Below are 15622 nucleotides of genomic sequence, written 5' to 3'. Positions count from 1 at the left end.
GGAAAAACTTCTTGGTATAGGTTACCCATGTCCTAGATCTTGGGGTGAGTGCCCCTTCTTCAGATATCAGTGAGAATCTGCCTGAAGTAAAGATTTTCACATCTTCTGAGTAAAGTAGCTGTTCAGACTCCCACTCCAAAAGCTTCAGCTCCAAAACTGCCTCTAGTCCAGATAGCCCAGCTTGGAAGTAACAGGCAGGCTGAACAAACTCACAATTTATTGAAAACAGGTACCTTTCAATAGCTCTAATTAGAAAAATCAGATTAGAGATACCATTACATTACTCACTCAGGAAAATAATATGTACAAAAATTCTCAGGATAGGGACAATAAAACAACCTGAAAAGAATACAACTTAAACAGGATTGGATTATTAGAATGGTCACGAAGCAAAATAATACAAAGTACAGCAAAGAGCCACACACGAGAAAACTGTGGGCCCTCAAGTCTGGGGTGGGAACTCAGTTCCCATGTTCTTGGACCACATCCCATGATTCTTTGGGGCAGAGGCACTGGCTGGCGCAGAGGGATCTCAGTGCTGACTCTGAGGAACTAGTCCATGCCCAGGGCACAGGCCAAACATGGAATGAGGTCATCGGGCCAGTCACACCTGCTCCCTCAATGAAGCCAATAAAAGAGAGATGCTCCCTGCAAAGTCTATAGACCTGGCAGGGGCCACTGGGCCATGGAGAGCCAGTCGCATACAATCCCAGACTAATCGAAGCCCTAGAAGTCCCTGATCCCAATTCCCACTAACTAGAGAGGTAGAGGAGCAAGACAGGGAAACTGCCTCCACACCAATTTTTGGTCTCGGTAAACAGAGATAAATACAAAGCGCTGTTCCAGAAGTCAGCCTGAAAAAGCCACTGGGCACAGCATGTGTGAGATTCCACAGGTGGAGGGGATGGGCATGGGGGTGGGGGGGGGTGTTCTGCTGTGGTCACTGCGGCGACAGGTCCTGACCCCATTTGTACGGTTCCTCCCAGCTTTCTGGAACTGCCCTCTCATGGCCCAGAACTCTCACTTCCCTGAGCCCAAGCCCCCTGCCTCAAGCATACACAGAGCGGAAACACCAGAGGCAGAGGGTTCCCTGACGAGGGGAATGGTCAGTCTTTCCAAGAACGTGAGGTTCTTCCAAGCCACCCCCATGGAGGCAGAGCAGGGCAGGGGAAACTGAGTTACAGGAGGCAGAGAAGGTGGCTCTGAGAGCAGGAAGGACAGTTCAGCGGGGAGAACAACAGGAAGTTCCGATTGCATAGCTGCAGCAGAAAGTGTCTTTGTCACCTGGGTTGGGAGGTGTGAACGGCAAAACTGATGCAGGAACAGTGTCCCCCCACTTCCCGAGTCCTCCAAGAGGAGCGCCACTCCTTGCTCTGGAACTTCACACCAAATAGACCGTAAGCCTGAAGGGAAGAAGCACCCCCTGAAGATCCATCCTGTCAAGTCGGGCTTCCTGGGACAGCAGCCTCATTTGTGAGTCTGTATGCTGCTGCAGATTTGGGCCAGACGGTTCTAAAAAGGAAAGGAAACCGGTCATTTAGAGATGAGGGCAGTGGGCATGCTTGTCCAGGTGGCAGCTTACAGTCCCCGCAGGCAGCGCTGGATGTGGGGCGAGGCTGGTCTCAGGGAATCTCAGCACTCCATTTTCTACTTGTATCACAAACCAACTTGCCTTTCTGAATCTGTTTCTCACTGAACAAAGGAGCACAATAACGTCTCCTAAGAGACAGTGAAGGTGTGACTGGGGAAGAGGAATGCAGTAGGTCCAGCTGGATGACGAAAGTCATCAGCTTTGGGTGGCTGGTGGTGTGTGTGATCTCCGCACCGGGCCTACGTTCACTAGGATATGTTTGGGAAAGCAGCCCCGCCCTGTCCCCTTCCTTGGATGGGCCCTTCACAGACGCCCCACAAACAAATATGGCAGCCATGTTTGCACCAAGTGCTCCCAGCCACCAGCCAAGACCATGCTGACTGGACCAGGGCAGCCCATCTGACCAAATCTGAGCCAACTTAGTCCTTCCTCTTGAGAATTTAAACGAAGACAAGAAACTGGACAGTTAATGTTGGGCAATGGAGCAATAGTTACAAAGTTGGGAATGTGGTGACCCAAAGCCACCTACAAACCAACGTTCAGGGAGAGCAGAACCAAGAGCCTGTGGAGTGACTCATCTGCTGGGGGGAGGACTGAGGAAGCACAGGAGCCCCAAGGACAGAGGAGCTGGAGGAGCTGGCACACCAGAGTGGAGCTCCAGGAACTCCCCTCGCTGATGGTGCCACCGCTCTGAGGCCTGGCTGTTCCACACTTTCTTTGCTTCTGTGGATTCCTTGTAACAAGCTCCATCCCTGCCCCCATTCCTGAACTGCTGTGAGGAAGTTTCAGTTCCTGGAGGTCAACTGTGCCCTATGCGTAGGCACCAACTGCCTGGACGAGGCAGGATTTCAATTCTGTAGTGGAACACTGTGGCAGGCACTCTGGGATGGACCGAAACTCAACGTCAATTTAAGGACAGAACTGCTGCTTAGGTAAGCAGGATAACAGTCAAAATCCCCCAGTGGAAAGAAGGCAACACAATTTTAAGTACAAAGCACTAGCCCAGACCTGAAAGACAATCCTGAGGACAGCTAACCGATATAGCCCCCGGAGGCCGCCCGGGGGCGGGGCTGAGCGTGAGACTTACGGACAGCTGCTTTATGTTTCCCAGGGCCTCTGGGTCCAGTTGGGCAATATCGACCCTCTTCAAGTCACTGGCCAATAATCGCATGCTCTGTGTGGAGGGGAGAGGGGGTTAAATTGCATGTCCTTCAGGGCAGGAACCTCTACCCAGCAACCCCATGTGCCCCAGTGGGTCCCCTTTGTGGCCGGCATGATGTGGGAGGGTGAGGCAAGGCAGACAGGACATAGGTGGTCACCATGTCCCCAAGGACACAGTGACATCAGTGCTTATCACTGGGTCAGTGGCTGAATCACCAGGCACCAGGGCATGTCCATTAGCTTTGAAGGGCCCTGAAGACCATCTGAGGGAGACCACGTCTGACCTCCCAGGAGGGGAGGTCAGCAACTTGCTCAACTCAACCTGGAAAAACTGGGCTCAGCCTGCTTCAGAACCCGTCAAAGTTAGGCCAAGTGGAAGAGACAGCTCATGTACCCCTTTCTAGATGAGGCACACACCCTGACAGTGCCCTCCACACTGTCTCCATCACTGCACACATCACATGGTGATATTAGAGTTAACTGTGAACATCTGGGCCCCCGAACTGCTTCTCAAGGGCAGGAGTGTCTTCCACATCTGGGGTCTGCTAGGAGACAGGTGCACTAATGTTCACTGATGAACAAGTGGACCCAGAGTGGGGTGAGGATCTTCCCAGTCTGGGCCTCGAACGTGGGAGAGGAAACTGCGTTCTGAGTCCTACACAAGCGTGGAGATCAGGGTCCATGCAACCACAAGGACTTTGGGGGAGAGAAGTGGGTGACTGGCCAGGGCAGGAGATGCTGACGACGGGCACCCTGGGCCTGGCCTGGCCTCCCCCTGGAGCGCTCACCTCTCCGCTGCCCACTGGCACAGTGAGGAAAACCTCTTTGCTGTCGGCAAGAGGGCTGCCGTTCACTGAGACGTTGTAAATCCGCTCTCTGGCTGCTGGAGTGCGCAGGCCTGGGGTCTTGAAGACCCTACAAAGTGGGAAAATCTCTGTCAAGATGGCCTGGCAGATTGCATGACACCAGGCACTCTGAGCCCTTCCAAACCCCAGCTGGCCTCAAGCTGCGGTTTTCAAATGGCACATTTCTAAGAAGGCGAGTTCTAAATTTAGGGGAAAAAATCTTTTTAAGCAGTAATGACTAAACACAGCTGGATAAGGGAAACTGCAATCATCAAACATACATCTAGCAAAAGTCAATTTTTATCCATATAAATTTTAGGTCCAAAACTCCATATGAATGTCAGTTATCCATCCATCCATCCCTCCATCCATCCAGCCTGCCAGAAATAAACTACAGTTAATGTACTTCTATCAAGAGGTATTTTCCAGGGTCAAAGGAGGAGGATTCAGAGGTTACATCCTTATATTAATTCCCAAACTTTCTCAAGACAATTAAAATGCTACCTATTTCCCCTTACATGTCCTTTGCTGAATGCTCATGTCGCGGGGCGGGGGGGGGGGCGTTAAAGAGTGGAAATTAAAAGCAGAAGGTAAGTCTTCCTCACCCTCCCCACCCTAGAGATAACCACTCCCACTTCCTTATGCATCCTTCCAGAAACGTTCCATGTATAGAAAAGCAAATGGGACCGTTAAGGACACACTGTGTTGCAACTGCTTGGAGATGCTTGTGATCCTGAGGCTGCCCCCTCCCCCATCAGCACAGACAGATCTACTTCTTTTTAAATGTCTATACAGCACTTCTGTTCAGGTTATCAGCCCTAGGGAAGGGATAAGCAAGATCATCCTTGTTTGTACTGGTCTCCCAAAAGAGGAAGTCGATTTTCCTCAAGGGTGTAGGCGAATGCCTACCTATTTAAAAAAACAAAACAAAACAAAAGTTTTGATTGGAATCAGAAGAGACCAAAAGTCACTAGAGGCCTCCTAGTCATCAGAAACAATACTCTCTCTCTTCAGATGAAGAATCGTTTTGTTTCTGAAAGCAGGTGAAGCTGCACTCAAGGGAGAGGCAAACAATATCAGGAAGCTCAGGCGATCACCCTCCTCTGAAGATAACTCAGGAGTTATTTTCTTAACCATCCTTCTTTCCTGACGTTCAATGTTGGGCCCCCACCCAAATCCAAGCCCAGCTCTCAATACTCACCTTGAGTCAAATCTGGGTGTCAGGCCTGGAGTTGGTTTCACCAGAGACAGCTCCATCCGGCCCACAGCTGGGGTAACAGTGTTACAGTTGCTGGACCTGCAGGTAAGATGCAGCTGTTAGGTGCACCCACTCAGGCCCAATGGCGGCGGCAGGGACAGGGAACACTTGGAGAGCACTGACCTTGTCAGATACTGTCCTGAGCACCCACATAAACTCGTGTAACTCTCCCAACAACCCTGTGAGAAGCACCATTATTATCCTCATTTATAGATACAAAAATTCATTGACTTCAAATAACTTGCCCCAAATCACACAGCCAATTAATATAAAGCCAGAGCTTTGGACCCAAACAGTCAACCCCCAGAATCCAACTTCCCAGCCAAGCTGAAGGAACAGGAGGGAGGAGACAGCCTCTCGGCGGCCCCGGGCGCCCAGCCGGTTCCCGTCCTCCTGCTCAGCAGTTATCACTGCGCAGGGAGAGCTGAGAAGCGTCTGCGCACTCAGTAACCCCCTCCCCCACCAAGTCTATTTCCCTAAGCTTGTTGGGGATGTAGCCCCCGCTCTCAAATGGTTTAGTAGGGTCCAGCAGAATCAGGTTAAGTCCATGGTGATTATTTAGCAGGACCAGGGGTAACACTTCAAGAAACTAACTATTGGTAAGTGACAGCTACTTTGTGACTGGCCATGGGGTAGCTCTGCACATGGACTGTCAGGTAACTAAACAAAATAATATGCAATGCTTACTATATGTTTCTGGCCTTATTCTCCCTGTTTGTGTTGAAAAAAGTAAGGGAGGATAGAGAACGTGGGCAGATGAACTGGAGGAGGTATTGACTCAGATCATTTCTAGAGGGCCCTCAGTTCAGACACTCAAGGATCTGCTGACTTTAAGCTCTACTGGAACACGAGGTGCAAAAGCCCTCTCGCCCCCTAATTCTGCCATGATGAACGTGGCTCTCACACCAACACCACACAGCTGAATTTGGAAAACCCATTACCTTTTGCTTTTGCCTTTTCCTTGTATGGACTGGGTTCTCTTCCTGGAGGGAGGACACCTTTTGACCTGAAGTCACAATCAAATGAAACTTAGGTTACAAAAAGCCTTTCCTGCAAAGGGGGGAGGTAAGGGAAAGGAGAACCAGCTCTGGAAAAGAAAACTAATATAAGAAGATCTATCTCACAGATTTAAATAACTCAGAACATAATTGATCAACTAAGGCCTATACCTGGCTTGGTCTCCAAAATAGAGGATTTTGGCCGAGATTAAGGGTAAAGGTAAGAGTCTTTTGAACTGATTGCAGCATGGCCGATCAGTCCCCTCCCGACCTTTACATAGTGAGCAGCTGCAAAGGTCACTCTGGGTATCCCAGGCGCCCAGTACAAGGAACTCTCCACAACCCTCACCCCTCCCGAGCCTTCAAAGGTACCTGCCAGGAATCACTCCTTATCTTCTGATGATTCTCTCCTCCTCACCGTCCAAGACCGACCCATGTCCCTGTGCTGGTGCTGCCCCTCTGTGGTCTGCCTCACGAGCCCCTTTCCCTCTTCCCTCACCCCTCTCCACACTCTCCTTGTACCTCATTAACTCCCACCCAGGGACAACCACCCAAAGACCTGAGGGTCAGCGTGACTCTCAGTCTCCTCCTCCCTGAGCTCCCGGCTGAAAGTTCTGTCTAGGCTGCATGTCCTAGAAAAGTATTAAACACTCAGCATGTCAAACGACTGACACGTGAACTGCTCCTGCTCACCTGGACCCTGCACGGCTCTTCCTCCTGGGCCCCACGTGCCGCCAGATGCAGCTGCCTAAGCTAGACACCATGCAGTCATCTCTGGCTCCTCTCCTTCCTCCACCAACCCTGTCCATCCTCCCTTTTAAATCTTATCTCAACACCTTTCCTTTTTATAGGGTCAGAGCCTCAGCCCAAGGGTTACAGTAGCCTCCCTACTGGTTTCCTTCTCGCCAGCTCTCCCCCCTCCCATTTATCCTGAACACTGATCTGAAATACTGATCTGGCTGTCACTTACCATTACCTGCCTGAGGACACTGAACTTCCAAGCCTGCTGCACAAGGCCATTCATTATCTGGCCCCTATTCCACCCAGCCTACTCTGATAGCTCATATCCGAGCCATTCCAAACTGCTTCCTATTCCTTAGTGGATACTTTCATTCTTTCTCTGGGAATTCCCTTCCTTTTCTTTTCTAGCTAATGAAATCTCACTAACCTTAATGGCCTGGCTGTGTCTTAAGGGGGCAGGTAAGACTTAATAGTGTCCTCTTCCACATTTACGCACTTTCCACATATTTCTATGATTGTTTTTGTTATTAGCCATTTAAGTGGGATCTTCACTATTAAACTGTGGACTCTGGGAGGGCAACACTGTATTTTAAGAATTTTTGTACTTCCTCGTTTGTCAGCCCACAGCCTTAAACCTGAGCACGTACTTACTTTGGCAGTTTGAAGTTTCTTATTTTTTTTTTCTTCTTCTTCTTCTTCCTCTATCATTTCATCCACTTGTATTGCCTTTCGTGCTACAAGAAACAGTTTAACAGAGTGCTATTTCTCATGGGAATAAACTTTCACGCATTCACATTTCTTATGGGAAAGAAAACTTATATAATCTTAGGCTGTAAGCAAGAAATAAACCTAAAGATAACTTTTTTTAAAAAAGGGGTCTAGATAAAGGGAACTAACCGAGTGGTGAAGAAACCACCCTGGGTAGGGTCAGCCCAGCATTCTGGCCCTCCCCAAAACTAGGTCACATGGCTTCATGGTGGTGCCTCACTTTCCTCCTCTATAAAAGGGAGTAGTGACTTTATAGGGATATCATGAGACCTGGAATGTGTGCTCCATAAGAACAGGGTGTTATTTTTATTCCTATATCCCAAAGCCTAGATCCCTATAAATGTTTAAGTATTCATGGAATGAATGAATGGAAAGCCCATTGGACAGTACTAGATACATGTTGTAATAAATATCATTGTTATATTATTTATGTAAATGCCACACGAAGACTTAGAAAGTGTCTCATTGCCAAATATGTACAGCCAGGAATTAGACAATCTTGGGCAGGGATTCCATAGAAGAAATTCTGCATTTAATCACAGGAGGACAGAAATCAGGCTAAATATGTTTTAAAACAATTTTTACTATTGGTTGACATTGGTCCTGGTGTGTTCGGTTCCCAGGGGTGAAATCAGAAGACACCCCACACCCAAGTAAGGAAAATTGATGGAACTCAGAGGAGAAACTGATATTATCCAAATGTAGGAATAACCCAAAGTGACCTAATAGGTTGTAAATATGTGGCTGACAAACTCTAGGAACACTCAAGGCCAATTACATTATAACCTCCAGGAGGCAGAACTGGAAGATAACACTTGGAAAGCGAAAATCTCACTGTGCTTTCTTCACACTACGAAGCAATTCTGATGGAAGCCAAGTTGGCATGAGAACTGGACAGTGTTCTGGCCCTGCCCAGTCAAGAAAGTGCCTGCATGGGTAGCCCAGAAATCCATGGTCAGGACAGCCTCCCAGGAGTGGGATGCACTGAGGTGCCAAAGCCTAATGACAGCGACATCAAGTCCATAACAGGGCTCACTAATTGCAACCTGGCTTCCCCAAAACCTTCCCTACAAGACAGTGTTTCTCCGTGTGGGGCGTATGTGTGAGTCTCATTCACATGGATGGGTCACTGAATCAAGTAACATGGAATTAACATGCTGAGAAAGTCCTTTTACAGCTCGCTCTCAACCCTTCTCATCGGGGAAGTCGCAGCTGATGAGGCCACGTCTTGTAACACCTCTGGAGACCCTGCTCACCTGCCCTGACCTCCCCAACCCGGGGGAAGCAAGCAGACCCCGCATTTGGTTCGCAGCACAGCTTCTGCTTTTCTCCTTTCACTCTCCCTGGCACGCATGTCAATTACAAGCCTGAGAACCAGACTTTAGAGGGAAGAGGCTCCCTCGGTGAGGCCTCCTGGAGCAGCCAGCCAGCCCCCCGGGGAGCCTCAGCTCTCTCAGTTCAACAAGGGATCTAAAAAGTACTCACTTCTGGCAGATTTCAGGGGTGTCTGAATAGCTTCTGCTGTTAGTTTGTTTATTTCTCTGATATCCAGGTCCGCCTGTGAAAAACACAGCCAGAAAACACCATGTATATTTAATCAAATGTGAGGAACATTTTAAGATGAAAAACAATTACTTTTTAAAACATATTATTTGATACATACAGAAAAGTGTTATAACACAATATAATAAACTCCCATAAACCTACCATACAACCTAAGACCCAAAACATCGACAATAACTTGCTCCTAGTTACGCATTTTCCCTTGTTCCATTTCCTTGTCTCTCCCCGAAAGGTGATCAGTCTTCTGTCATTCTCCAAAGATAACCCCAGAGATTACATTTGCTTGAAAGTATGTGTGGATGTGTATACACATATTTCTTCACAAATATATATGTGCTTAAATAATATTTTGTTTGGTTTTATTTCTAAACACTGTTTGTGGTTGTAGTTAACCTGTTTTCACTGCTATATAACATCCCACCGTGTGACTCTATCACAATGGATTTGTCCAACCTTCTGTCCAGTCTTTTGCTATTACAAACAGTGCTGCTTTGAACTGTCACACAGATATGTCCAAGTTTTCTCTTGACTACATACTTAGGAGTAAGGCATTACAGGGTTGTAGGGTACACAAATGTTCAGCCTTGAAATTATGCCAAATTAGTTTCTGAAGTAGTTACACTTGGCTAAATTCCATTAACAAACAACTTCCCAGTGACCCACATTCTCTGTAACACCTGGCGCTGTCAGACTTCTCATTTATCTTTTTAAGTCTAGAGGGTCAATAATGTTTCCTGGGCCCTTCAAAAGGCTCCCAGTCACCCTTCGAATTAAACTTCTTCCTTCTTCCCATTAATGACTACCTATATGGATGGGAATAATCAAGACCAGGCACGATTTGTAGGCCTTTCCTCATAGGGAACGTGCAAATATCAGAAGAGTTGCTACAGACTAGGAAAGACATAGGTTTCCTCTCTGGGTTGGAAGGAACTACACGGAGCACTCAGAGATGGATTCTGAGGCTGTCCAAGCTTAGCAAGAAACAGTACTGTGATAGATTCGTGACGCCTGATACAGTGCGTGGAAAGGAAGGCAGTGTCCTACTTTCTGCCATCTCAAGAACCAACTGGCACATTATGGAGAAATCATTAGGGGCAGCCCACTGGTTATCTACAGCGCAGAAGAGTTAACAAGCCTAAGACTGACACCCATGGAAAGGCCTATTTACACAGGTGGTCTGTGGCTGGCACCAGAACTTGGGTTTCGGGGTTCCCACTACTTCTGAGAAGAGTGGCTCCCTGTGCCTAAGATTGGTACAAACAATATGGTTTATTCTGAACACCTGTTCTCTTTCTGGAAGTCTGAAACTTTGGTATTGTTAGGCAGAAGAGGCCTATGTGACCAGCCCCCCAATAAAAACCCTGGGCAGTGAGTCTCTAATGAGTTTTTCTGGCAGGTCACATTTCACACGTTTTGAATTAAGTGTGTCCTATGTGACTCCATTGGGAGAGGACCCTTGGAAGTTGGCACCTGGTTTCCTCTGCACTTTACTCCATGCACCCTTTCCCTTTGCTGACTTGCTTTGTATCCTTCCACTGTAACAAATCATAGCAGAGCATGACTGCAGTGCCCCCATCCACGATTTCACCTTCTGTGACTTCAGTTACCTGCAGTCACCTGCAGTTGGAAAATATTAAATGGAAAAATCTCAGAAATAATTCATAAGTCTTAAATTGCACGCCGTTTTGAGTAGCGTGATGAAACCTTGCGTCGTCCAGCTCTGTCCCAGGACGTGACCCATCCCTTTATCCAGTGTATCCATGCGACCCGGCCAGTAGTCCCTTAGCAGCTGTCTCAGTTATCAGGTCACTGGTATCGCAGTGCTTGTGCTCAGGTGACCCTTATTTTACTTAATAATGGCTCGAAGCACAAGAGCGGCGGTGCAGCCCATTCGGGCAGGCCAAAGAGAAGCCATCAAGTGCTTTCTTCAAATGAAAAGGTGAGTACAGTGCAATAAAATATTTTGAGAGAGATCACATTCATATAACATATTGTTATAATTGTTCTCTTTTATTATTAGTTACTATTAATTTCTTACTGTGCCTCAATTATAAATTAAACTTTATCAGACATAAATATGTATAGGAAAAAAAGCAGTAATATAAAGGGTTCGATATTAGCCATAGTTTCATGCATCCACTGGGGGTCTTGGAATGTATCCCCCGTGGATAAGGAGGTCCTACCACATATATGCTGAGTCCTGTGAGTCCTCCTAATGAATTACCAATCCTGAAGATAGTCTTGTGAGCCCCCTACATACTTAACAATTAGAGCTTTTCTACCAAATTATCATTCCTTTCTTGGTTTTAAATCATATAAGTTAAGGAGAGAATTCTCTTGACTTGGTGTGATGACACTGGATATCTCATTTTGCATTAGAAGCTCTGATTTGTAGTTCTAAAGAGGGCAATGCATTAGCTAATGAGTATAATTCACCTCAAGGTAAGTCTTTTTACATCTTAGATCTGAATGTGTACAGGAGGAACATATCACAAAGGAAGAGAAAACATGGACCAAGAATGTTTACTAGTTCTTGATTTTCTTTTTCAGTCATCCACATCTCTCTCCTACAATACTCACCCCAAACTCTCATTTTTTCCCTGCTTGAAAAACTGGCTCCTAAGTACCTTTAACATCGGAGGCCAGTGGAGATCCACTAGTCAGTGCTACTGGGTACCCTTTGTAGTCAGATCATGTCAAACTCTCAGATTCCAAATGATCATGATCGACTCATAGGAGGCTGGGGCTTTTGGGGTTCACTTTGCAAATCTGCTGAAGGATATAATAAAGTTTCTCCTCAAAAAGATACGAAAATAGATGATTTTAGAAAACCTAGGGTCTCTGTGAAGCCCATTGTAGACCAGCTCCCAACATTGACCAATTGAACTTTCTGCAAGGGTATGAATGTTCTACTTCTGATCTGTCCAATAGGGTAGCTGCCAGTCACACATGGCTACTAAATATTTGAAATGGGGCGAGTGTGTTTGAGGAACAGAATTTCAAATTTTATTAAATTTAATTAATTTAAATAGCTAAATGTGGCTGGTGGCTACTGTATTGGACAGTACAGATTTAACTCCTTTTTTGCCTTACATCTTACTGGTACTGATGCTGGGAGGGAGGAGGTGAAAGGGGTGGGGACTCCTGAGAGTCCCAAGCAAGAGCACAGCTTCCAGGGTATGGCAGGATAAAGCAACTGTCTCTTTGTCACCTGGCAGGTCAGGTCACTATGTAGTGACCTAAGGGCCTAAAGGAACTTGGACTTGAGGCTTTCTGCTTCTCCTGCAGAAGTCAGGGCAAGGGCTGCAAAGAACCTGCCAAAAATAGAACCGCCTCCCTTCCTAGGCCTCCAAATTGTACTCAGCATTTAACAGCTGTGATTTCTCAGTTGACACAAGCAGATAATGTCCCCACAGTAACTTCTTCCACAGTAAGCACTCACTGGTTGGATTTCATGAACAGACCCAACTTAAAAATACTGATCAACATAGTTCCAAAATAGGACAAGTCACTTACCGTTGCTGCTTCTTCCAGGGCCTGCTTGCTTCCTCCAAGGGCTTTAAAAAGATCATTTTGTCCAGTTACAATGAGATTTTAATGATAAATCACCTTCCCATGACCAGAATAAGCCCTTGGTCGAACACTGAAGGACCTTCATAACCTAGTCTAATCCTTCTCTAAGCCTGACCCACACCCCTCAAGCCCCAGTCTATGTTCTACCACACCAAAAAGTCCTGGTATTTCCCAAATGTGCCACTGTCTTTCATGACTCAGTGTTCTGGCATTTACTATTTCTTCTGCCCAAAATATTCCTCTGCATCTAACCTTTGAGAGCTCAAACCCTAAACTCTGTCTTTTACAGCAGATTGCTGTAAAGCGCTGAGTTAGCTGTTCACCCTCACCCTACCCAACAACTACGCAAAGCAGTTTATGCGTCCACCCCATCTTGAACTGAATTCCTTGAGGACAGAGATAATATCCATGGTTTCCGGCAAAATATGACATACAGTAGGCATGCAGTATATGTGTCTTGAGTGAAGTGGTCTACGCAAGGTTAGATGTAGAATAAAGAATTACGTTAGGTCTTCCTGCAGAAACTCTCAGTGTCCTGAATGATGGTTAAGAACTCAAGCTTTGGAACCAGAATACGCCTACATTCAAATAGACTGTCACTAACCAGCTCATAAGATCTTGAGCGAAGTAAATTTTATTTTAATAAAATAAATCCTGTGCCTTAATCTTGTTATCTATAAAATAGGAATAATATTAACAATACATTTGTTATGAGAGTAAAATTAGTTCATATAGCAAGTCCTTGAATAGTGTAGTTTCATTCAACAGCATTTCATTACAATGTTGATGAGAAAAAGAAAACTAATTCCTGGCTGGGGTCACTCTCCTCGTGTTGTTTGCGTGTTCTCCCCATGTCCGTGTGGGTTTCCTCCAGATACTCTGGTTTCCCCCCACGCTCCGAAGTTTTGAAATGATGTGTCTGAATTGTCGCAGTCTGAGTGTGGGGGGGTGTGAGTGCACCCTGGATGGAAGGGTGTCCTGTCCAGGGTTGATTCCTGCCTTGTGCCTAAGAGGCTCTGGTCACCTGTGACCCTGAACTGGAATAAATGGGTTGGAAAATAATAATTCTCGTTTTTATTCATCTTTCTTATAGGTGTGTATAGTTGACACTTACTTCAATGTTTAATATTAGAAGTGTTTTGGGTCTTTATTTAGAAATTTGGTGATGTCTGTGTGACCAGAAATAAGTATGCTGTAGGAATTTAGCTCTTGTTTATATCAATTAGTCTATGGTAAAATTGGTTTTGTTATATGTTGTTTCACTTAATGTCTCAGTTTCTAAGAACCTATGGAAGACATTAAGTGGGGACGTAATGTACATGTAAAACACTTGGTACAATGTCTGGCACAGGAAGCACGATATAAATGTGCTTACTGATCACTATTCTATCTCTTTTGTAGTACTTATAACTTTACCTAGTGGGGGGTAGGCAGAGACAAATGTATTTGAAAAAATAAATTTAAATTAAATTTAAAAAAAAATAAAATAAAATGACCCTTCTCTAGTAACTTCTAAGTTCCTGATTGTAGGTAAAGTATCTGTTTTATTCCCCAGTGTGTCTTCAGCACTAGCACTGGCACTGATACATACTTAGTGAATATTTGTAGAAATGTACAAATAGATTAATAAATAAAATGGCAAGCCAAAAGAATCATTAATGTCTACTAGGTGAGGAGACCAAGCATTTCCATTCCAAAAGGAGGTGACACACTAGGTAATTATTAATAAAGATAATTTAGACAGCAAGGGTAACCCAGCAGAAAGGGCAGTGTCTTGCATTTCCTTGGATACTTAACCAGGGGGTGGGGTACAGGCTGGGATTTTTCTCTCGCCAGGAAAACTCTCGGGTCCTTGCATTTCCCGCTTCGATTTGCCCTTTTTAAGCTGGCAGTTTCCATAAGCAGCCTATCCTTTCGTCTGAGCTCTGGTAACAAACCAAGTTCTTCATTCATTCATTTTTAAATGGGTGGATAAAATATCAACAAAGACTATTTCCTGACACATGAAATTTATGTCAAACTCATTATTTCAGCGTGTCCATAAATAAATCTTACTGGAATACAGCCATGCCCATTCATTACAACTGTTCTGGAACTACAACAGCAGAGGTGAGTAGTTGGACAGATAACCTTCTGGCTCAGAAGGCCTAAGATACTTACTATTTGGTCTTTTAGAGAAAACATTTTTGACTACCCGTAGGAGTAGACAACGGTAAGAGCTAATGAGGTTTTTGGGTTTTATTTATTTAATTATTTATTTATTTAAGTAGGGAAGTGAGATAGAGAGAGGCGGGAGGCCTTAGGACTTCTATTTCTAACAGTGATCACGGGAGCTTTAACTTAGGTGAAGGTTGTCACGGTAACCACACAGGGGCTCCAGGGCGAAGCCTGGGGAAGCTCGAGCTGCGCTTACCGAAGTAGTCGAGCCAGTTCATCTCGCGCAGAGCCTTGGGGAGCCGCAGGATTTCGATGCTGTACATGTTGTCTAGCTCCTTGAGGAGGTTCAACCTGTCCGACTGAATTTGCTTGCATCGTATTTGCACTGCGACAAGGCAAAGTCGATAGGACACGGGTCACCCGGTGGGTGGAGGGAGCTTGGATCCGTGCTGCCCGCGCAATCCGTCAGCACCCCGCAATCGGCCCAGGTAGCCGCGACGGCCGGGGCGCAGCCCCTTACCTTCACGATCGAAGTCCTTAAGAAAGGAGGCGAGCTTCCGGCTCCGTAACGAGTTGGCCTTGGTCACCCCACTGCTGCCCTTCCTAGCCGGAGCCATGGCGCTTCGGTGGAGGCTGCGGGGAGCGAAGAACCGAGCCACAAGGGGTTAGAGGCGGAAATGGAGAAGGGAAAGTAGGGGGCCACGAAGGGGCGGGAGAGGGAGAACGGGCGCCCCAAAGGGTTCGTGGAGGGAGGGCTGACCTTCAGGGCCTGGGCGTAAAGAACTTGCGCAGAACGTACCTGAGGGTCCCAAATCAAGGGCTGAAAAACACCTCTCCGCCGTAGCTGTAAGGGAGCGGCTCAGCGGCTAACTGGAAGTGCGACCGCCCGCACGAAATTCAAACTGCCAAGGGCTGACGAATGAGAAGTCGCCATCTTAGAAGGAGGCTCTACGGCATCCAATCACAA

General features: G+C 46.4%; 1 protein-coding gene across 1 annotated transcript; it reads right to left on the bottom strand.

Moving 5' to 3' along the window:
- Positions 1-1234: 1234 nt before the first annotated feature.
- Positions 1235-15520, bottom strand: CDCA8 (cell division cycle associated 8). The gene is made up of 11 exons (XM_054571569.1): positions 15455-15520; positions 15176-15288; positions 14912-15040; positions 12442-12482; positions 8848-8920; positions 7246-7328; positions 5797-5861; positions 4799-4894; positions 3541-3667; positions 2679-2765; positions 1235-1512 (listed from the first exon to the last, which is right to left on the bottom strand). The coding sequence occupies exons 2-11, from the start codon at positions 15270-15272 to the stop codon at positions 1468-1470; spliced, it is 843 nt and encodes a 280-aa protein (XP_054427544.1). The 5' UTR covers positions 15273-15288; positions 15455-15520; the 3' UTR covers positions 1235-1467.
- Between the last annotated feature and the right edge of the window lie 102 nt (positions 15521-15622).

Source organism: Pteronotus mesoamericanus, unplaced genomic scaffold (genome assembly GCF_021234165.1).
Source record: "Pteronotus mesoamericanus isolate MK-2021 breed Mesoamerican mustached bat unplaced genomic scaffold, CSHL_Meso_final contig_221, whole genome shotgun sequence".
NCBI classification, from domain to species: Eukaryota; Metazoa; Chordata; class Mammalia; order Chiroptera; family Mormoopidae; genus Pteronotus; species Pteronotus mesoamericanus.
Note: the sequence above shows the minus strand (reverse complement) of the source record. Positions and strands in the feature narration are given on the sequence as shown.

Bases quoted from the DNA above. Each gene is read 5' to 3' on its own strand.
- CDCA8 (XM_054571569.1), bottom strand. From the start codon at position 15,272: ATGGCTCCGGCTAGGAAGGGCAGCAGTGGGGTGACCAAGGCCAACTCG. The intron at 5,862-7,245 runs GTAAGTACGTGC...TTGTGACTTCAG, and splicing joins AGAAACTTCAAACTGCCAAA to GTCAAAAGGTGTCCTCCCTC. The intron at 2,766-3,540 runs GTGAGCGCTCCA...CCCTCCACACAG, and splicing joins TGCCAGTGGGCAGCGGAGAG to AGCATGCGATTATTGGCCAG.